This window comes from Aptenodytes patagonicus, chromosome 4, assembly GCF_965638725.1.
Source record: "Aptenodytes patagonicus chromosome 4, bAptPat1.pri.cur, whole genome shotgun sequence".
NCBI classification, from domain to species: Eukaryota; Metazoa; Chordata; class Aves; order Sphenisciformes; family Spheniscidae; genus Aptenodytes; species Aptenodytes patagonicus.
The window spans coordinates 51894739-51916794 of NC_134952.1; the positions used below are offsets into that span (position 1 = coordinate 51894739).

Consider the following 22056-nt stretch of genomic DNA (forward strand, 5'->3'; position numbering starts at 1 on the left):
ATTTTTTGGGTTAGTAGCCAGAAAACCCCAGCACATCAGGAAAAAAAAACACTGGAAAACAAAACAGAAGATGGCTTTTGTGGTTTTCCTTTGCATCGGTGTATTCAGGGGGAGAAGGGAAGGTTTTGCTTCCTCTCTGACAATTGGGTTGGCGGGGGGACATCTCTGGAAAGCACACATTTTTTAAATCACATAATTAGAAAAAGAAAAAAAATCTCTGCTTAATGCTCAGACAAGAGGTGCTGGTACTACGCCTCATTTTCAGGAAGGAAAACATGGCAAAATTCAGGAGAGAGACATGCATGCAAAGGAGGCAGTATGAAGGAGTCAGAAAAGCTGAATTATATCCCAGTCTCTCCTGATGGCTTGACAAGTTGCTTCCCACCTCTCCTCTTCATCTTTTTTCCATCCTGTCTCCACACAGCATTAGAGGGACAACATTTGGGACAGGATGGCCATGAGCTATGTGTCCAATGCCCCCCACAACACGTTGCCATAGTGCAAGCACTGGATTATATTCAAGCCTCTGCAAGAGGGGTTCAGAGGAGTGGGATGCTGAACACAGGCTGCAGCTGCCAACTCCTCGCTGCAATGCCACAGGATCATGCAAAATTGTCAAATGTGCATCACAACAGCTGTATTTCTTCCTATGTAGGGAGGACAACTCTGTGATGGGCCTGGATGCACCCTGCGTTTTGTTTCTATTTAATCTAACTCTCCTGAGAAAGGGATATCCTCTGGGGACAGGATCTCCTCATATCAGGTGAAGCATAAACTCTAGCAGTACTCTGACCCTTTCCCAGGAAGAGAAATGGGGCCTAAAAGATTTCAGGATCAGAAAAGCATTAGCATTTGCCAGCCAGACGCGGACAGATTCGTGATGTGGCTTTCGCACTGTCACTGCAGGACTCCCAGCAGCTATGAAGCCATTTCAGTGGCATGTCTCAGCCTGAAACACGTCGCTGCCAGCACTCCCAGTGCAAGTCTGGGCTGGGTTCACAGGGTAAGGGAAAAGGGTTTTTTCCACATTAAAGACTTTCTCTCTGTGGACAGTAATAAACAAGGGAAGAGAGGAGCCGATCCTGTTCCCGCGGGCCAGGTTACTCGCATTTTGCAATGCTTGGGGAACACGCATGGAAGAAAATAAAAGTCAGCATACAAACAGAAGAAAATCTTTCTGGGCCAGACTATCTTCCCATCTGTCCTGTCTCCAAGGGTGGCCAAGAGCAGGTGCCAGGGCAGAGCATAGGCATGGGGCAGGTAAGTAGCAATACCCACCAGAGCTCCCCCAAGCACGTGGCAGCATGCAGTTCAGGGCCTCTGCCTGGACCTCCCACACTGGGTTCAAAACCCAGGGCTGTGTCCTGCTGCAGGCGTCTGCTCCAGCCCCCTTGAAGGCACCCTGATCCCCCCAGCCACGGCTGCTGAAGCCATCCCATTGGACATGTTTTCCAACCTGCTTGCCCCCACCCATCGCTACCCATGCTCCTGTCACTTAGCACCAGTGACAAACAGGGCATATCCCCTTGGCCGGGTGCCTGCCCAAGGCACGCAGGATCAAGTCTTCTCCCGAAAACCTCCTCTGGCAGCCACTGAACAGCACCGCTTGGTTTATCAGGCGGTGAGGCTATCCCTGTAGCAAAAGCACTCTTGCTTGACCAACATCATCCTGCTAGGAAAATTGGCACCGGTCTGCCTGCCCTTTGGCGCAGATCTCTTCGCAATCGGCTTGCCTTGGCCCGTGTCCCCCCCCCCATTACAAAACCACTCAATCTTCAGGACGGTTTTGGTTCATTGCTAAACATATGGCAGATTTCTTGCCTGGGTTTGTCCAGCCACTTCTCCCCAGGGGCAGGGCTCCCTGCCCCTGGCTTCAGCTAGCTCCACAGCTTTTGGCATCCAGTGCCAGTTTTCCTTTTGCTCTGGCAGATAATCTCAGCCATTGCACCCCATACTCAGTTTCTCATAAGCCCTTTCTCCAGCCCCTCTGATTTTCCAGCCTCCCCGCTGTCTGTGAGCTGAGAGAAAATCAGCTCCTCCCCACTGCACCCCACCCCACAAGATGCCTCTTTTTAAGCTGCTGTCTAATGCTTCCAGCCCACCCCACTGGGGACTGCAGGCTCCCAGGCACTTTAATCGAAGAGAGTATAGGTCTTTGGCAGAAGAGGATGCCCTGCCCTCCTCCCCATCCCCAGCCAGGCTCCTGCCCCGTGCCTCTGAGGGCACTTGGGCTGCAGCAGCAGGTCAGATCCAGGACCCAGTCCCGCCTCTGTACCCAGCCTGGCGGGATCACAGGGCTGACTAAAGGGACAGCAGAGTCAGGAACCTTAAACCTGGACAAATCATTGGCAGGGGACTAAAGTAAGATGAGAAGCCAGTCCTGCACAGCAGCGACCGCCGCCGTGCTCCATCAGCAAAGCCAGGAGCGGGGCTGCCCACAGCAGGGGAGGTGGTCGCAGCCTGGCCGAGGGGGCAGTGGTGGGGGCCCCAGGGCCCCCCAGAGGGGGAGGCAGGCTCAGCTGAAACGCCGATGAACGGCCGAGCGCAGTTTCTGCCGCACCCTGCCTTCACCCTTCCCGTACCCCTGCAGGAAAGAGCCCCGGTGGCCCTCGCCCGGGGCCCGCAGGACGGCGGCCCCCAGCCCAGAGCGTGGCGGGACGAGCCCCGACGGCCCCCCGTGCCACCCGTCCGGAGAGCCCCGCAGCGCGTACAACCATGCGTTGAGCCCTGCCAAGGGGAGCGGGTGCCAAACCTGAATTACCAGCCCAGAGAGTGGCTGTGGATCCCGGGAGCTCCTGTGATTTGCGGCAGGTTTTTCAGGTCCCCGCCTGTCACACACACACACGCAGATACTTAAGCAGTCGCCCAAGGACCTGCGGGCTTCTTGTTTTACACACTTCTGGTCCCTGCCAGCTCCAGGTAAGCGCAGGTTTTGAGCTGGGGGTGCTGGGGTGGATTTGCAGTTGGGGATGGGGGGGGGGGGTGGAGGGAGGAGCTGACCTGTGCTTACTGATGCTGGGGAGATTGGAGCAGCACCCAGCAGGGCTGTGGTGGGAAAGCTTCACACCTGGGGCAGGGAGAGGGGCACACAGGCAGGCAGAGACCCCAGGCTGGGGGTACCACGGGGACCTGCTTCTGCTTCAGCAGCTGCTGTGCTCTTGTTTGCTTTGTTCCCATCCGATATTATTTTCTAAAAGGCTGAACGGGTAGTTTACAGGATGCATGACAGGTGGTTTTTCCTTATTTATGGCAGGGTCTGGTTTATTTTTAAAGCCTCCGTCCCACCTTATCCTGTGCGCCATGCCGGCTGATGTTATCCACAGCCACCCCACAGCAGGAGGCCGAGCAAAGCTCAGGACAGGACACGGCTCTGCAGCAGAGCAAGGGAGGACAGGAGGGCTCGTTTGCATTGAGAACTGCTATTTTGATCCCTGCAGTGGCAGGAAATAGCTGCAAGCTAAAAACAGGCGCAGATGCCTCCAGTCGCATCCCAGCCGTGACAGTGGGGACAGCACTGGGGAAGGGGTCAAGGAGCCCAGCAGGGGCTATGGGGCCCCATCAGCTGGGCAGGAGCTACTGCTCAGAGAGTTTTCCAGGGGCTTCGGGTGCAGTAAATCGTTAGAAAGCTGCACAGTCAGGCAGCTATTGTGTCTGCCATTCAAAAAAGCAAAGCTGAGCAAACAGGGATCATGTCTTTTCTGGAAAAGTGGCTGCTTTCTGCCAGGGTAGTAAATGCTGACTGCACTGCCAGTGCTGGGCAGGCATGCTGGGAGACAGAGGGATGTCCTCTCCCATCTCAGGCCAGAGCTGGGCACCCTGCTAGTAGCCCCAGGGTGTCTCTGGGGAGCTGTGTGCAACCACAGGACATGGGCAGTATAATTGCAGAGGGAGGTCTCTCTCAACCCCACTGCTCCTACCTCACATCTAGGTCAGGTCACTCAGGGCCTTGTCCAGCTGATTTTTAGAGACCACCAAGGATGGAGGTGCCCCCACCTCTCTGGTCCCTGTCCCCATGTTGGACCCACACACGCCTTAAAGATTTTTTTTCCTAATATCTAATAAGACTTTCTCTTGCTGCAACTTGTGTCCATCAGCCATTCCCTTTTGTCTGCTCACTCCAAAATGGCCCTGGAGGTGCATTTAAATGCCCCATCAGCCACACTAAGAGCACCAGGTGCTGCCTGCACAGCCTCCATGTACACAGCAATGCTGGCTGGAGCCGCCCACAGCCCAGGCAACCGATGCACCCCTTGCAAGCTTCAGCTGGTGGCTGCTCTCACATTGCTCCACCTAAAACCAAGACAGTTAGTCAGAGCCAAGTGTGAATTCCCGAGGGCTCTTTAGCTTGACATGTAGGACAGAGCAGGTGTCACCGGTGCTGTGGTTTCACTGTGACAGTGCATCTGGCATTGTCATTTCTGCCTGGGTGAGTAACCCCCTGCCACCGAACTCTCATCCCTGTGCTGCCCAGGGGAGACTGCAGTGGGCATGGTAGTGCTCACAGAGCTGAATGACGACCACAGCACCCCAGCCTTTCTGAAAGCTGAATAGATAGTTTACATCATTTGCACCGAAAAAGCCATTTTTTTTCCAATGCCTGCAAAAATTTAGACAGAAAAAAGCAGTGAGCAGTGGTGCTTTTCAGCAGCTGAGCAAAACAGTTGTGATTCTCCATATTTCTGCCAGGCTTAAAGAAATGTAAGCAAGAAAATCGCCTCTCCTGTACAGGGGAGAGGTCCTGTGCAGCCTGAAGGCCAAGCTCCAAGCCTGGGCTTAAACGGGGCTCCATTTAAGTAGTGGGTAGGTGAGTAGTGGTCCAGATACGGCCAATCAGGACATTTAGGGACATCTGGTGCCCTCAAGTCCTGTCATATACCCCCAATTTTTAGCACCCAAGAGATGCCAAGTGCTGGGTGCCACGTGCTTGCTGCACAGGGCCACATGGCTCCTGCCCAGTGGAGCAATGTGGGGAGACCTGCAGAGCCCTCCAGGACCCCCAGGGTTTTGACCTTTTCCTGAAAGCCATCTCACAGCCTTGGGAACTGTTCTCCCTCCAGAGCAGGGGTAGAGGGGAGACAAGGAAAAACCATCAGGCATCACATCCTGTGTGCTGGGGCACCCTGAGCTGCCAGCAGGTAGAAGATACTGTGTCCTACAGGGAAACGCCTCAGGAACCTGGAGGCGATTTATCAGAAACAGAAACAGCTGTGAAGATGAAACATGAAAGTTGAAGCATGTGTTCCCTATGCAAATCAATGCACACACATCAATGTACATTAATGCAGCAGGCTGCAAATGATGATTTATAAACCACCAGGACATGTTGCTGCTGGTGGCCCAGGCTAGATGCATGATCCAGAGGTGATGAGGAGCCCTGTGGTGACTGGGCTTTCTAGGAGAAGGGCAGGTGGCTCGGAGTTGATGTGGGGTGCTGATCAAGGAGGGGAGGAAGGACTTGTGGCCTGAGCCTGGCCTCATCTGCGCTTTGATCTCATGGAGAGCCCAGCAGCCACAGTGCTGGAGAGCAGCACCTCAAGTCCAGGGGATCTCCTTCTCCCCCTGCATCATTTCCAGAGGTCTCCAAATGCCCAAGTTAGGTAAGCAGCATTTACCTGGCCCCCACCAGCTCACACACATAAGGGACTGAACTTTGTTTGCCCCCTTCCTATATGGACACCTCTGAACTGAGCTGATGTCAGGAAAGCCCAGGCAGCTGCTGCGCACACCTGTGGCTGCAACACTCTGCAGACAAGGCCAGCTCAGCTTGCAGCACCTGGGGTTAAAGATGGTCTTTCCCCAGTCCATCCAGGGTGGTGGATGATGCTGTCTACCAGCCCACTCCATCATGCTCAGAGGTGCTCCGGCCTTACACAACCACTGTGTTACAATCAGTTTTACCAAGTGACTCAAGCAGAGTGGGCTGTTTCACAACCAGCCCTGGTCTATTTATAAGCCCCTACTCAAATGCCAAAGGATCCTTGTATTAGTCAAGGCAACATCCTGCAGGCAAGGCTCAGTGGGGCCTTTGCTTTTTGGGGTAAAGCTCAAAGAAGAGGATCTCTCCAGCCTCTCGTGAATAGGAGAGCTGGCTCTCTGCAAGCTGCAAGGCAGTTTTGGAGCTGAGCCCCATCCCAGCAGTGCTGTCAGCAAGTGAGAGCCCTGGGGCATTCAGTACACCCCAGCGTACCGAGTGGGTTAAGGTGAGTTAACCGTCCACCAGGAAAGCAGTTGGGTTTAAAGCTACACAGTAGGAGTGCAGCATGATGGAGGTGCCTGGGTTACATCCCAGAGCCAAAGGGAAGGAGAAGCTGGACTGCAAGATGGAGGCAGGGCAGGTCTGCAGCTGAGGAGGGGAGTGGATGGCCCAGAGGAGTCCCATGGCAGACCAAGGGCTCCTGGCAGCACTGGAGAGCCAGCAACACCAACCGGCCCGCCTGACAGAGATGGGCCAGGCAACTCGGACAGTGGGAGAGCAGATCAAGAAAGGCCACATTTTTGCATCCAGCTCCTCCCCCGCCAACACTCCACAGCTTGGTTTCGGAAACACCGAGATGATTCAGTGTGAAGGGACTTCTGCATGCTTTGTGGGGGCAACGCCTCGTGTTTAGTTGACTGAATTGGCAGGCTTGACCCTCTGCCACACAGGAGCAAACTTGGAGCCCTGCAGAAGAGAGGTGTGGGACTTACCCAAGGTGTACTTACTTGTTTTGCTGGTGCTTTTGTGCCAAGTCTGCCAGAGATTCGTGCAAAGCACAAGTGGGACAAACGTTACTCTGGAGGATAATGTGAGCTCCTTGCTCTGCCATTGCCGGGAGCACCTAGCACTGATCACAGCTGAAGGCAGTGAGTGCTTGGGCAACAGACGCACATGGGGTACGGTTCTCCGAGGACTGACCCTTCACTTATACACCGAAAAACAAACAAACAAATAGTTCAGCCATGCTCAGGAACAATATGACTAACTGTTTATGCCTATGTGTGATAACATTAAATATTAGTAAAAGCAGCTTATCTGCTCATTGCCAGCTTTGTGTGATGTCTGGCCAGGCTGCTAGGAAGAGGACCAGGACATTGATCAGGAGGGAAAATGGGTTGATTGCTGGGTCCAAGCCCATGTTCCCAAAAGATCCTGCATCCTCTGGTTTGCAATTCCCCTGCACAAACTTGCCTCGTGGCTGGGGAGAAGAAAAAAAAACACACTAGGCTGGATGCCAGATACTGTCCCCTCACCCAGAGGATAAATAATGTTTTTTAATTAATGTCTTTAAATTAACCCCCCCATCATGCCCATTGCTGTGACATCACTCCCAAGTGACGCCCAGGCCTAAATACGGCTGTAAACAGGAACCATCCCCACGGGAGTCACACTGGCTATAAATACAGCAACAGGGGAGTGCTGAGCAGAGGACAGGCTGCAGTTTTCTGCCAGCTAAGGATGGTGAGACAGCTCAGCTGGGCGCTGTTGGTGTGTGGTCGCCACAGTGGGGAAACTGAGGCAGGAGTTTCTGGGGGGCTGGGGCTCCCGGCTGAGCTCCCCGGCATGCCTTTGGGGAGTTGTGCCCTGCCACGGCCAGAGGCCACTGGGGAGGGGGAAGCTGGTGGGGATGGGGATGGCAAATCTGTGGCTCAGCAAGTGTGGCCCCACTGGCCACTCCCAGCTTGGGCAATGACGCCGGCCCCTCTCCGCAGTGCCTGGCCCCATAGCCCTGCCCCAGGAGGAGATGGCTACGGAGAAGCCGGTGACTCCCACTGAGGAGCAGCTGGAGATCCTGGAGTACAACTTCTGCAAGGTGAACAAGCATCCTGACCCCACCACGCTGTGCCTCATCGCAGCCGAGACCGGGCTCTCTGAGGAGCAGACCCTGGTGAGTGTGTGCCCCTCACCCCTGCCTTGGCACCAGCCCTGCCCCCCCTGCATGCCTCTGTGCCCCACACACTCCCCCCGCATCTCCTGCCTGTCCTGTCCCTGGCTCTCTGTCATACCCCCTGCACCCTTCTGTCCCCCCACATACTTCCTACTGCACCCTCTGTGCCCCATACGCTCCCTACTTACACTTTCTGCACCGCTCTGCACCCCGCATACTCCTTACTGCACCCCACACTGCACCCACAAGTCTCCTCTGCACCTCTGCAACCCCCGGTGCACTCCCAACCCCACACTGCAGCCACAGAGCTCTACTGCACCACCGCACCTCCCTGTACCCCACATCCTCCCTGCACCCCACGTGTCTGCCCCTGCATCCCCAAAGCCCCTTCCCCTGTAATCGCAGCCCCTTCATCCCACAGCCGTGGCCTACTGCATAGCAGCCCCATGACCCACTGGGACCCTTGTGCCCCCCCTGCCCGGGAGCCCTGGACTTGGAGACCAGGCTAGTGCTTCCCACAGCCAGAACAAGGGCACACGCTGAGGGTCACTGGCTGGCTGTGGAGCCCTGAATATATACAACCCATGCATGCTGTCCTTTCCTTCCAACCCATTTCTGATAGTCTCGGTTTAGGGTGCCTAAACCACTGCTGGCTTTATGGTCTGAAGAAACTACAGTCATTTTAAAACAGATACAGAATAGGTGCAACTCCTGCAGATGTGCTGTGGGACGTGCTCAGGCTGTGCACACTCCCCCTCACTGCAATTAGCTAGTTCAGTGACCCCAAGCCCAGATGTCGGGCAAGTCTGTCAGCCTCTCCAGGAGACACAGAGGCCTCCAAATGTCCCTCCACAGGGACAGGCTGCCACTGTCTGGGACTTCCACCGAGCCCTGTGCTCCACCTGACTACCTGCAGGCTACTCTGGGCTTCAGAAGCAAACAGCTCCTTCCCAATCCCTTCAGGCTGCGGTGCAGCCGTTTTTGATGCAGGTGTTTTATAAGCTACTAAACGCATAGCAGCATTGATGGGTACCGAAAAGAAATCCAACCCACTGAAAATTCAGCAGCATTTTGCAGAGAGCTGCCAAGCCTGGCTGTCCCTGGGCAAAGCCAAAGGGATATGAGAGCCAAGCAGGCAATGCCAGCATTTAGCCTGTCCCAGGGAAGGAGGCTGGTATAACATCCATTGTACTGATAGTCCTTGGCTGGAGTGGAAAAGGAGACCCCTCCTCTACTGTGCTTTGGTGAGAGGCGGGTATCACATTGCACTGCTTGTTTGAGGCAACAAGGAGGCAGTACCCCTGAAATACCTTTTTCTCCTTAGAAATGGCACTGCTCCATTTTTTTTTCCTAAAGCAAGTTGTAAACACAGTCCATGTATGCCCAGGACACCTCTAGAGAGGTCTTAAAATCTTCTCTGAAAGCCATCTTTTTCCACGAATCCAGGGTGCTCCTAGAGATCTGGAGATGAAGGTCATGTTAGGGACAGGATCGAGACTGGGATGGTGAGCTGCAAAGTGCCTGCATTGAGTATGACACAGAGAATCATCGCTCCTGACATCTGGAGTGCTTTATCGGCTAGATATAGCAACCATTTTAATAAAAAATTTAGTAAAAATGAGATGCAAAGAGGTACTGAGTCAACAGGAGATGATGGTTTAGGACAGGAAGTGAAATTTTTGGGAGGAGGCTAGGCAGGCAATCATCTGACTGGATGTGGTCCAAGGCAGTGCTAGTGCGAGAGTCACTTGTAGAGAGCACCGTGGTTGTATCATTACGGACCACAATAGTTTCAAAAATAGCCATGAACAAATATAGCAACAAAATGAGCAGCAACAAAGCAAATCGCAGGCACATTCCCAAACAAAAGGCTGAGCTGTGCTTCCGGCACACATGAGTTACATCTCTCTTCTTACGGAGGTAGTGTGGCTTTATCCAACCGCGTTTTATCTAACATTTGAAATTGAGGCCATGTTGAAGTGGCATCAGCAGCTCTGGGAGTTGGCTTAGAGATGCGAAGTTACTACAGAATAACATAGCCATGCATATTGCTTGAAGACTAAGATCATTTTTAACCCATTTTTTAAATCTATTTGTTCTTAAATTTGCTGAGAGCCATTGTGTTGTCCCTCTCATCCTTTCTGAAGCAGGTCAACTTTTGATTCCTGTCGGTTTTGGACCTGCAGTGATTGTTTCACTGCTCCAGCCATTTAAACAGACACCATCCAGCAGCTCCTTAACCACTCTCTTACTCTGTTTGCAAGAAAAACCTGGACTCACAGCAATAAAACAAGGACTCACCCATGCTGTCAAGGTCTGAAGTGAGCAAGAGAAATGAGTTTGAAAGAGGTGCACGCATAGGTAACAAGACTGTCCTGCTGCCTGTACTGCCTGGGAACAGCGCGGCGCCTTGCCACAAGATAGCGGTGCCATGAGTTTCCCTCGCCTGGTCCCATGTGCTGACCACATCTGCACCTTTAGCAAAGCTATTCAGAGGGTTCGCTCGGCCCAGTGCACTCAATCTCTGCTGGTTTTTTTTTTTCCTCCAGAAATGGTTCAAGCAGCGTCTGGCAGAGTGGAGGAAGTCTGAAGGACTGCCCTCAGAAAGCGGGTCTGTCAGGGACTAGAGGATGCTGCTCCGATCCCCATGCCTGCTGTAAATGATGGTGAAGCTCTTCAGAGTGGGTTTCCTTGGGATTCTTCTGTTGCAATAGGTTTTGAGATACAAAGTAATACCCTGCTATTTAACATAATTTTTATTTAAAGTGTACATAACCAGGAAAAAATTATTATATGTATCTGTGTATACAGCTTCTGATGGCTGTATATAACCTGTCTAGTGCTTCCCATCCAGTAAGAGCAGCTGCACAGGGCAAAGCAATCTCATGCCCCTGTCCCAGGCTTGCAGAAAAGCTGCCATGAAAGGTTCAAATATAGAAGGGGGAAAAAGATTTCTTTTTTTTGTGACCCCCAGAGGCAAAGTATGTGTGCTAGCTTTAATATACAGATCATCCAGAGAGGAGGGCACCTGGAAAACCAGATGTGTTGTTCAGGTGATCTTGGTTAGCTCAAGATGCCCAAGTCAGCTCTGGATATTGGCAAACCAAGTGCCTACACCATGATCAGACCAAGCCAAGCCCCCCTTGAATGCATTTCTCACATTTCTGTTAAAGGTCACCAAAGGGAAAGAACTGGCCTTTTTTTTCTTTTTCCAATGCATTAATAAAATACCAAAGTTTTTGATGAGAGGAGCTGTGTTATGTCCCTGCTTGTGCTCCCTGCCCCAATGGCAGGAGGCAGACTCCTCTGGGAGGGCAACGCTTCTCCAAGGCGGCCTCAGTGCACACCGTGGGTTTTCCCTCTTGCCGCAGGGATAGCCTGCAGACATGGGCAACCTCCTCTTCTAGGGCACCCACGGGTCCATCCCTGGCAGCCCACACAGCCCCCCATGCACCCCAAGCCCCGAGGTGGCAGAGGCTGGTGGTGCTGGGGTTGCCCCGCGTGGGGGCGGGGGGGGGTTAGGGCAGACCCAGCCTCCTTCTGGCAATTCTCAAGCCTGAGGGATGCAGCTGCGCTGGGGCTCTTGCACAAAGCTCAAACTCGCCCAAACTCTCATCCATCCTGGTACAGGACAATGCACGGGCTAAAAAATAACCAGCACCATTGCCCAGTGACCTTACCTTGTTCAAAAGGGTTCAAAAATCCTCTGCTTAGTGGATTATTGAATCAATTAGTGGATCCTCTGATTAATCCTCTTCCAGTTTGTGGTCACCTGCCCCTACTCCTTTGGAAGGAGAATCAGCTTAACACAGGGAAGATTAAGATACACTGGCACTGAAACTGCCACATGCTTTCATTTATGGCTTTTGTCCCTTGCTGGAGGAGCATCTCTCTTACCTCAGTATCTCCAGCCCATCGCCAGTGGTTAGGTTGCCAGTGCAAAGCACACCAAACTCGTAGGAAACAGATAAAAGCAATCTCCCTGTGCCATGTCCTACACAGGCTGTGTTGTTCCCCTGCAATCCAGCTGCCAAACTGACTCACTCTCAGGGTGAGCTCAGAGTTTGTTCTGCAGAGCCTGGCACCGATGTCTGTTTTCTTCTTAGTCTTTGCAACGTGCCTTCTCCCTTGCACTGAGGGGGACTCTGCTTTTTTTGAGTTAGGCTCCAAAAATCCCAATGTAGAGCTCCATTATTTTGCCCAGGGTCACACAACTGAATATCTGAACTGCACAGATTTAACCCACCCGTGTAACTTGTATCAAAGACGCGTGCAAAGCAAAAGGCTGGATCTGCCCATTCTCCAGGCATTTGAGAAAACAGGGCCCAAATCCAAGCCAACCCAACGCACTTGCCACCCCAATATTTCCAAAGTTTGTACTAAAGCTTTGCACCTTATCAAATCCAGCCCTGGATCTGGAATTTTGCAGCCTTTTGTGCTTCTACTTCTGGCACAAGCACAAAACTTTGAGTGTCACTAAGAAGATCTCTAAACTTTAGCAAAAATTTTGAAACCCAAGGTCAGGAGTTGTGTTGCATCAACCTACTGCGCGCTGTCAGCTGTGGTTTGCCACACTTCTTTATGTGAAAGAACAGTTCCTGTGCTGGCTTCCCGCAGCAGTTGTTTCATTACTTCTTTAACTATTACAGCAAAAAAATAAGAGGAGTGATAAACTCCAGACATAACCCGTCCCAGGGAGAGAAGCTTCCCACATTAGGTCAAATTCTGCTCGTTTCCCCTGGTGACTATTTTGTTCTTAAGGAATGACCATTTTATTTAACTCCCCAGATAAGCCCAGTAAAAGTGGCTGCTCGTAAGAAAACGTTCCTGCTGGATGCTGCCTCTGCGCCATGTTCAAGCAGGTTTTCCAGCCACAGGTGGAAGCACAGCCCAAAAAGGGTGATATTCCAAGGGGTGATGGGGGCAGCCGGCACGAGCAGCAGCCTGTGTTTCCGAGGGAGCTCAGTGCTTAATTGGACGAGCCAGGTCTTGGATCCGAGCAGAACAAGTTGCCTTCTTAGCAGTTTCCTTCACTGTGAACGCGTCTGGGTTGAATTGAGCCGAGCCCATAGGAGGCCTGGGGGAGCGAAGACAGAGCCAGTCAATTCCAACTGGAGCAAGGCCAGCTCTCAAAGCTGCCTGCCAGCTGACACACCTCCACCTGAGCCCTGCCCTTCCCTGTCAAGGGAGGACAAAAGCAGTCATGCCTCCGCTGCTGTCACCAGGACACTAGTGAGAAGGGGGGCCCCGTCTCTCACTGAAGCTGTCACAGCCACTACAGCCAGGCATTCCCTCACCCTCTGTGAAACATCCTACGCAGCACTTCCTGCAGCCCAGGCTGAGGCCAGCTGCATCACAGAATCATAGAATAGAATGCTGGGCAACATGAATGTACTACACTCTGCCATGTGTCAGCCGGCTGCTTTTTAGTTAATAATTAAGAAGTCCCAACCAGTAATTCCTACTGGAATTAGAAAGTTCCTATTTCTTCTCTTTTAGTTCTCCTTCCACCTTAAACATGCTTTTTAAACCACAATCCATGTAGCATTAGCACATCCAGCCATACAAAATCGATGCATTTTGGAAGTGGAAGAGCAGTGGCTTAATCACGCTGGCCAAACCCAAATAACAAGGTGCCATGGCCTGCACAAAATGGGCTGAATCGTTTCCCCATGGCAGGGAAGCAGCACCTACCTTTTGCAAGGCTGGGCCAGTTCCATGAGCCTTGGTGTGGCCACTGCATGCTTTGCAGCCTTCGTCACTGGCCACTCAGCATCCCGCAGGGGCACATAGTCGGGATGCAATCCTTTTGCCCTAGCCAGCTCCAGGGTCCGAGGGCTCGCAATTGCCTCCTGAGCCAACTTGGAAACCTGTGGAAGAATGGGGAGGAAGGTCCTTACAGGTGCTCCTGGCATTCAAGGGTGACCAGCCTGCAACTCGGTGTACCCAGGTTCACAGCCTCTGACCACGCACAGATGGGACATGATCCTGCCCACAGTTGTGTCTGGCACCAGACAAGCTGTGGAAGGAGAAACCGCTGCCTGGCCAGTCCCACAACCTGCCCTCCAACCTCCTCCTGCTCATAGCCCTTTGTACAACCCATCCCCCAGCACTGGAGATCCCAATTAGGCACTTGTCCAGCTCTCCCCATCCCCACAACTGCAGGCTAGGCACAGGTCTGCCCTTCTCTGGGGATGTCTGGTGGGAGCCAGCTCATGCTCTGGATGGAGGACGAGTCCTGCTCTCCAGCCCAGGAAGCAGCAACATCAGCCTCACAGACGGCAGCACATCCAGGGCTGCCATGAAGAGAGCCACCAGCGACTGGGCACCCAGTGCCCTCTGCCCGGCGTGATGGTCCCGTGTGATGCTGCCTTACCGGACGGATGACGGATTCGGGAAAGCTGTGCTTGTAGCAGCAGGTCACCTTCCTGACACGGGGCTCTGCAAGACGTTGTAACCGTGAGGATGCTCTGGCCAAGGCCGCAACATTTGTAACCTGTGTGGGCACCTACATGGGTTCAGAATGCGGGAGGGATGTAGACACAGAGCTCGTCCACAGCAGCCCACAGGGACACACTCCCTCTCCAAAGCGATGAGCACCCAGCACCCTTCCTCTACAGACATGGTCACAAGAAGGAGCATTCTTACTTTCCCAGCACCCATTATCCTTTTTTCACCTGAACTACAAGGTAATTTTGGTGCTATTGGAATTTGTACGTCTTGGCCAATATTACTTTTTTCCCCAACTGTCACCCACTCATAGCCAGGAGAGGAATGCCTGTAATGAGAGCCTGTGTAGCCCGGTAAAAGTGCAGAGAAATTTCTTTCAGAGTAGAGAAATGTTTTTCACATTCATCTTCCTGGCTGAATCAAATAATTTCCTTGCTAAGGAGAGACGCTCAGATTTCAGGGTAAAAGTGCTGGTGCAGTTGACTGCATTCCTACAGCAAAAGTGATTACTGCTCCAGCATGGGACTTCTCCCCCTACTTTTCACAGGGTTACTGATGCCAAGGCCCGCTCCAGCACAGCCTCCCTTATTTCCCAGCCCAGAGACTGCAGCCAGAAAACTTAGCCTTTGCCATGGAAATGACTGTAATCTGAGATTGCCCCAAGCCCTTTCACCCCTGCCAAAGCAATGACCCGCCTAAAAGGAGCACGTTCAGAAATACATCTCTAAATTAGGCTTCTGGTAAAACACTGTTAAAATATACATAGTGTTTGCAGGCTCATCCCCCCTGTATACACAGATAGGAGCACAGCTGCCCAACTACAAACACGACTGTACTCCCTAGGAGCTAAACAGGCCACTCCCATCAGGATTCTCCACTTTCCCAGGCTGCTTTATCAGGGGATGCAACCCAGATTCCTCCCTTGGCCCTCCTGCTATTCTAGGCTGCTCCAGCCTGGCTGTTTTCTGTCTCTCAGCAGGGAGATTTTCAAAGACAGCATCTCACTCCAAAAAGGCAGTTTCTCTCAGTATCACAAACCCCAGCAGAACCAGACAGCTTCTCGCCTCCATAGCACACACCGGGCACATCCGGGGCAGGATACAGGGTGTAAAAACTCAGGACAGTTTGCTGCATGGCTGTCCCCTCCAAATCTCACTCAACCACCTCCTCACCTCTCTGGCCAGCAGGAACTCTGGGTGCAGCGCCTTTGGCCGGGCAAGCTCTAGGATCCGTGGGGAGGCCTTATAGCTCAGTGCAGCTGGCGACACGGGCCACTCAGGGGACTGGCAAGGTCTGGAAGCAGAGAGTCATGGCACCGCCACTCACGCATATTCCCCCCCACTGGTTAAACCAGGCTGTAGCTGGGATGCTTAAGCCTCATGTTTGCTGCAGTAGAAGGCAGCTTTGTCTTGTGGCCATTTCCAGCATAGAACCCATTCATCCCATGAGAGTCCAGAGGTCCTAATCCCAGCATAGTCACGGCTCTGCATTTTGCCCTCTGTTGTACCCATCCTCTGTTCCTGTATTTATTACTTTGAAGCTGCACTGATGCTACAAGACCCAAGGGCCTACCTATAGCACCCTACAGGCTTTCTGGCCTCTCACCTTTGCTGCAGGTAAGCAGCCTGGTATTTTTTAGGTTCAGACAACTTCAGCAGACGATCAGAAGGGAAGCCAAAATTCACTAGTGGGGGACACTCCCAGGTCGTTGATTCTCGTCCACAGCTGTACAAGAAGAGGGATCATGAGGAAGAGCACAGAAGGGGTAGTAAAAGGCAACTGACAGAAAACGTGATCCTGGCAGATGGTGTCCTAAGTCTGGCTAAACATCCATGCCTGCTGCATATGCAAAAGTTGGCACTGGTGCACATGGAAAAGCCATGAAGAAATGGGCATTTACACGTGAGATTTCCTGACTTTAAAGGTAAACGCTGTTTGCATATGAAGAGTCCTCTTTTAAGCACCCTCAGCGCATTGCTTTCAAAGTCTAGGCCTTTCCCTGGACCATTTCAAGAAGCCACTCTACAACACAAACCTGGCAGCTCTCTGTTGTTCAGCTCTGCAAGCTGCCAATTTAGAAACATCTTTGTTGCATGGCTTAATAGCACCTTATGCTCTTGCAGCTCGTTTCATCTTGGGATGTCCCCAGGCTTGCCTAGTGCATGCTCATCCGGCTGTCCATCAGCCACAGCTGTTGGCAGATGCTTGTCATCACCAGGGAAGAGGTGAGCAGAGGTAAGCAGAAAGGCAGGAAGGGCTGTCAGATGGACACCGTTAGTCAGAGGCAGAAGCTCTCAGGAGGATGAGAGCCCCTGAACTGATGACAGTGGCAGAGGAGAGAAAACTACAGACATGCGTGTCTTGACATCCCTCCAGGTAGAGGAAAGCCAGGAGTGCAACACAGTTTCGTCTCCATTCTCGTTGCTAGGACTTCTTACAGACTAGCAACCACCATCCTGTCTCCAAAAGAGCTTCATCCCCTCCAACAGAGCTAGAGATGAGTTGCTTCAAGTAATGCAGCATCACCCAGCCCCACTGAAGTTTACATTTTTTACATCATTTTTCACTCCTATTCCCAAACATGGACTGCTTTGGTTGTTCACCATGCAGTGACAGCAGAGGTTTAACTCTGAGCAAGAGACCTGGATTCCCTCCAGCCAGCAGGATGCTGCAAGATTTCTCTGTTCCTATCACTTCCTAACCTTTATCCTCAAGATTTAGGCCTGGCTCCAAGAGGATGCAGGGGTTCACTAAGGTGCCTGGCTGGACTGCATCAGCCCCAATACAGACAGGGGACAGCCTAGGGACAGACGGTCCCTCTGTAGGCACAGGTATGACACATACATGTTTCCATCAAGGCATGCATGCATGCATGCACGCACATGATGTCTCTGCTTCCAAGCCGAAGCAGAGCTGTTGGGGTTTTTTTGTTGTTGTCATTACAGCAGAAGAACATGCTCCCATGACCTTGGAGACTGAGATCAAGGCTGGCTCCTACGGCAGCTGGTCTGAACCCAGAGCTCTAATCAGACCAGCAACCACCACGTGTTGCAGAAGCCCTTCCCACAGCCAGGAAGCGGGTATGAGGAAATAAAAGGGCACCAAAACTTAGCACCCCCCAGTTCCTCCTCATTTTAGAAGTCAAGCACTCAGGGTGACTATGCTCCCATAGCACTTTCTTCCCTGCTACAGATGGCCCGTTCCAACCATCAGTACAGCCTGGTGTGTCTCAGTGGCATGGAGCCACCTGTGGGGCAGCGGTGGCAAAAGAGGAGATGGCATCTCCCCTTCCCCTGAGAGCCAGCACATCCCCCTGATTAGAGAGCACCATCTGAGCTGCCTCCTTCCCCAGGATGTGCTACCACATCACTGACCTGCACTGGTGCTTGCCAAAATCTTGCTTGGGCTTGGCCAGTGCCACTGTCCTTGGGGATGGTTGAGCTGTCACAGCACCTCGCGAGAGGGTCCAGATGGTCTCTTGGTTTCCCCATGTGAGCCTAGCAAGAACAGCAAGGGTGTGAAATTTTAGAAACATGCACAAGCGTGAAATGTGCTTGCTGGGGCTATCCTTCCCTGCCTAGGATGGGACACACACAGTCCCTACGGCTCCCCACAGCTGTAAAGTGCTGCTGCCATGCCCTGAGCACTCATCTTCTCTGGCACTGAATTTCCTAACGCTGTCCAGGTGGTTGCTGTTAACAAAAAAAGAAAAGAGCCTTCAAGTGATGAGTCTGGTTTTACAGTTCCCAGTGGATGTGCAGAAAGGGTCGTTTCGTTACATCTTTGAAACCCCTGGGGGAGTTTCATAATTGCATTTTTCTTGCCTCACCATTACCACCTAACTATACCACAGGTATGACAGTAAAAATAATAATAATGTTACGGTCAGGGTGTGCCATGGAAAGTGGGTGAGGTTTTGCAGCACGTTAGTGGTTACTCTCCTGTGCCCAGGGCAAATTTGGAGCTACTCATCCCCCACTGAGAGAGAGGCCATGGTGGGAGAGGGTACCAGGGTAGTCAGGACAGGGAACAGCAAGATGATGTGTCTGTGGAGCCTTTTTCAAGCACAGTGACACCCATCCAGACAGTGGAGAAGAGACGTTATCGAGAGTCTGTTGCCCTAGCTTGTCAAGCCATAGCTTGACCCCATAACGCAGACAGCAACTCTGTTCCTAAAACTTGACTGTGTCCTCCAGGATACAGCAGCCTGTGGCTCCAACGAGGTCCGGTCCCCTTGCACCACAGCACCATCCTACCCCGCAATATCTCAGTGGGGCAGCAAAGGCAAGACTCGGGTCAAGCCCAGTTTTTCGATTGAAAACAAGAAAGAGCAAACTGAAGAGAGCCCCTCACACACTGAATATCTCAATCTGTTTTTTTGGAGCCACTTCTGCTCTTGAGAGGAAAGCAGTAGCAAGACAAAGGCAAAGGTCTGCACCGGCTGAGGCCCCATCAGTCCCCAGCCCTCGAGCCAGAGCTGTCTGGGCACCTCCTTACTTGGGATCGTTTGCACAAGCTGCTTTCTTGGGTTCTGCAAGTTCTCGTATCCTGTCAAAATTGCAGAAAAGGACAAACATGCTATTAAACATAGTTAAACCAAGAAAGCATAAAGAAGCTACTGCTGTACTCAAAGCTATATAACACACTCTGGAACTCCCGTGCCTTTGCCTCCATCCCTTGTGAGAGTGTGTTTAAGGGATCTCTCTCTCCAAGTAACTTTCCATCCATTTAATCTGGTGGATTCACCAGGCCATGGATTTTTGTTATCTCTTGGATTGCAGAGACACGATTTTGCAATTCTGCCCTCACTGCAGGGTCCTTTTGGGACATGGCAGAGAGAGGGGGAAGGTACTTTTCTGGTTAATAACATGCCATGCAACCCCAGCAGGTAGGAGATGGATGATCTCCCAGCCTACAGGAGCCCAGATGAACAGAAACACCTGTTACCAGCACTCTTGTGGTTTACTAAAAGGCACCATGGAGACAGCACTCTTCCCACATGGCTTTAGGAGCACAGGTGAAGACATATTTTTTTTATTTATCATTTTATTTCAGTCTGTTTAGCACAGAGGTCTTAGATGCTATAGAGACCCGGGAATATACATGGTCTGTGCCCTAGGTGAAAATGTTTTTACTGAATATTCATCAGAGCAAAACCTTTCAGGAAGATCAGATACCCCTGTCTGCTCCTGCTGCTCAAGTGTCCCAGGTCTGAAATCCCTGTGGCTGGGAAGTGGCTTGTGCTTTGTGAGCGTGGGTACAAAAAGAAGGACGAGACAACGCCAGTGCCAAGAGTGCATTGCAGAACTCCCCGGTGTCACGGACCAAGCCCATACCCACCCACTGGGGCTGCAGGTGCCTGCCCCCAGCCAGCTGGGGAACAACCACCCAATGCAGGCAGCTGTGGAAGTGCCCCACCATGAAAAAAGCACAGAAGGTGAAATCCTGGGGCATTGCTTCCCTGCTTAGTGTCACCCAGCAATAAGGCAGCATAGCCCTAGAGAGGAGCAGAGACACCAACAGAGATGTTTGCTGACAGAAAACAGTCTGTGCTTTGGGGACACACCTGTGGTTTCTCTGATGGGGCTGATACATTTAGTGAGGCACTGAGCCCCAGCAAACACTTGCCAGAGAGCTCAGCACCACAGAGACCCTTGCAATGGCAGGCTGCTGTTAGAGCATCCTCGCTGCACGCTCCCTGCAAGACGCCTCCTGATCTACCTCCCCATCACACCTAACCACCGGTCACAACACCGCAAACACGGCTCCCACTGAGATCCCACAGAGGGAACTGCCTGTGGGACTTTGGCCCCCTGCTGCCAGTTCAAGACATGGCACGCTCTGGAAGGCAGCTGTCATTTCAGGACCCAAAACCCAGTTTCAGCTGTTCATTCCCAAGCGGCTCCCCAGAGGCTTTTCCTTGCAAAGGTGCAAGGTGGTGAAGGATAACCATGCAGAGGTCACCCCCCAGGCTAGCTGCATCGCAGACCTGGCACCCTCTCTCTGCAGGCAGGCTCATCGCTTTTCCTCCATCGCTGGCACAGATCCACCATATAGCCACAGCCAAACCTAGCACAAAGTGCACGTGGCCCTAGTGCCCCACACCGCTGGCTCGCACACTGCTGTGCAAAGCTTGCATCATGACCCAGCCAAGGGACGAGTCTCACGTACATCCAAAACAGGTCCCTTAACTCACTTGACGATCATTATTAATTTTTTTTCCAATTACAAAAAAAGATTACTTTCTACTCTTTTATCATGGCAAAAGCTCTGGACAGAGAGGCATCCCCACATAGGACGCATCTGCAGCAGCTCTGCAATGTGAAGGAGTTAAGCCGCCTCACTGACAAGGGCACAGCCCTGGGGGAGCCTTTGCGTTTAGTCCCGCACATGCTTCCCAGCAGGGAAAACGAGGCCTTGCTGCAGCCAGACACAGAAACACAGAAACACCTCCCCTCCGCTGCCTGAGCTCACACAGACTTGTTGCTTAAGGGGTATCACTCCCTTTGAGATCAATTCCTTGTAAAGCAAAGGGCCACAGCTTCCGTTTTGAAGGGGCAGGACAGTCAGACGTTGTTTGTCATGAGAAGCAGGGGGAAGGGCATCATTTCCTCTGTGTGTTTATCACAGTGTCATCCGATATATTGACTCGCTGCTCCGCGTAAATCCCCAACCGCGCCCTCCCCAAGAGACCTGGGGCACGGCCTGGACACCCAGCCAGGAGGCCGGGCCTGGGAGTGTTTCTTACCTGTCGTGTGAGCGTGCAGCCAAGTAACAAGAAACTGCAAAGACAAGAAGAGGTGAATTTAAAAGCTTGGTAACGCCTGTTCTTCAGTATAAAATAATCACAAGGCAGATGAAGTTTGTGCATCTCCTTAAGATACAATCGGTTGGCAGGTATATTTGTATTGTTTTTCCCTGGTACCTTCCCAGTGCAGCTGCACAGCAATGCACTTGCACATGAAGAGCTCCTCTCCAGTGGCTGCTGGCAGCCCCCAAGACTGCAGGACAGAGCACCCCCAGCACCACGTCCCCTCACCAGCATCCCCCTCCTGGGATGAGCACCAGCAGCCACTGCTGACCTGCGGGCTCCCACCTGGCTCAGTGTAGCTACCCCTTATTACTGCCTTTAATAACTTCAAGGGGACGTTTTGAGGCCCTCAGGGGAGTAGTGGCTGTGTTAAACCGGGACCCCGTAGCAGTACAAAACAAGCCGCCACGTTTTAAGGGGGGGGGGGGGGACGGGACGACGGGGGGGGGGCGGACACACAGGAAAACCAGGGACGTGGCGATACCGGCACTGTGGGGAAACCAGGCACGATTTCAGGGAGCCCCGCGCCCCGACGGCGGCAACGGCCACGCAACGGGCTGGCACGGCTTTGCCCGGCAGACGCTCAGAGCTGTGGTGCCAGGGGCCTGCCGGCGCCCGCCAGCCGAGCCGTGCCCGGGAGCCCTCCCGCCGGCGGCCCGCGCAGCCCCCGAACCCCGCCGCGGCTGGGCGAGGGGCCGGGGCACGGGGGAGCCGCCGCCGGAGCGGGAGGGGCCGCCCCCGCCGACGGCCGCAGGCCCCGGCACGGCCGCAGGCCGCGGCCCCCCCGCAGGCCGCCGCCGCCCCGTCCCCACCCACCGCCGCGCGGCCCGGCCGCCGCCATGGCGCGCGCTCCCGTCGCCACGGCAACGGCGGCGCCCGCAGCCCCGCCCCGCCGACCCCGCAGCAGCGGGACGCAACCGCCGCTCCCGC

General features: G+C 53.0%; 2 protein-coding genes across 4 annotated transcripts; one reads left to right on the forward strand and one right to left on the reverse strand.

Annotated features, from left to right (window-relative positions):
* Positions 1-1238: 1238 nt before the first annotated feature.
* HOPX (HOP homeobox) lies at positions 1239-11113 on the forward strand. Of its 3 annotated transcripts, none has more exons than XM_076337637.1 (3): positions 1239-1260; positions 7690-7865; positions 10415-11113. In XM_076337637.1, the coding sequence occupies exons 2-3, from the start codon at positions 7722-7724 to the stop codon at positions 10490-10492; spliced, it is 222 nt and encodes a 73-aa protein (XP_076193752.1). In that variant the 5' UTR covers positions 1239-1260; positions 7690-7721; the 3' UTR covers positions 10493-11113. The 3 variants fall into 3 exon arrangements, with proteins under 3 accessions (XP_076193752.1, XP_076193751.1, XP_076193750.1); XM_076337636.1 differs by lacking the exon at positions 1239-1260 and adding an exon at positions 2854-2919; XM_076337635.1 differs by lacking the exon at positions 1239-1260 and adding an exon at positions 7384-7438.
* Positions 11114-12222: 1109 nt separating this feature from the next.
* SPMAP2L (sperm microtubule associated protein 2 like) lies at positions 12223-21967 on the reverse strand. The gene is made up of 9 exons (XM_076337538.1): positions 21943-21967; positions 18813-18863; positions 17920-18007; positions 17690-17812; positions 15921-16040; positions 15488-15608; positions 14242-14373; positions 13560-13735; positions 12223-12942 (listed from the first exon to the last, which is right to left on the reverse strand). Exons 1-9 carry the CDS (start codon positions 21965-21967, stop codon positions 12828-12830), a joined length of 951 nt encoding a protein of 316 aa, XP_076193653.1. The 3' UTR covers positions 12223-12827.
* Positions 21968-22056: the final 89 nt, after the last annotated feature.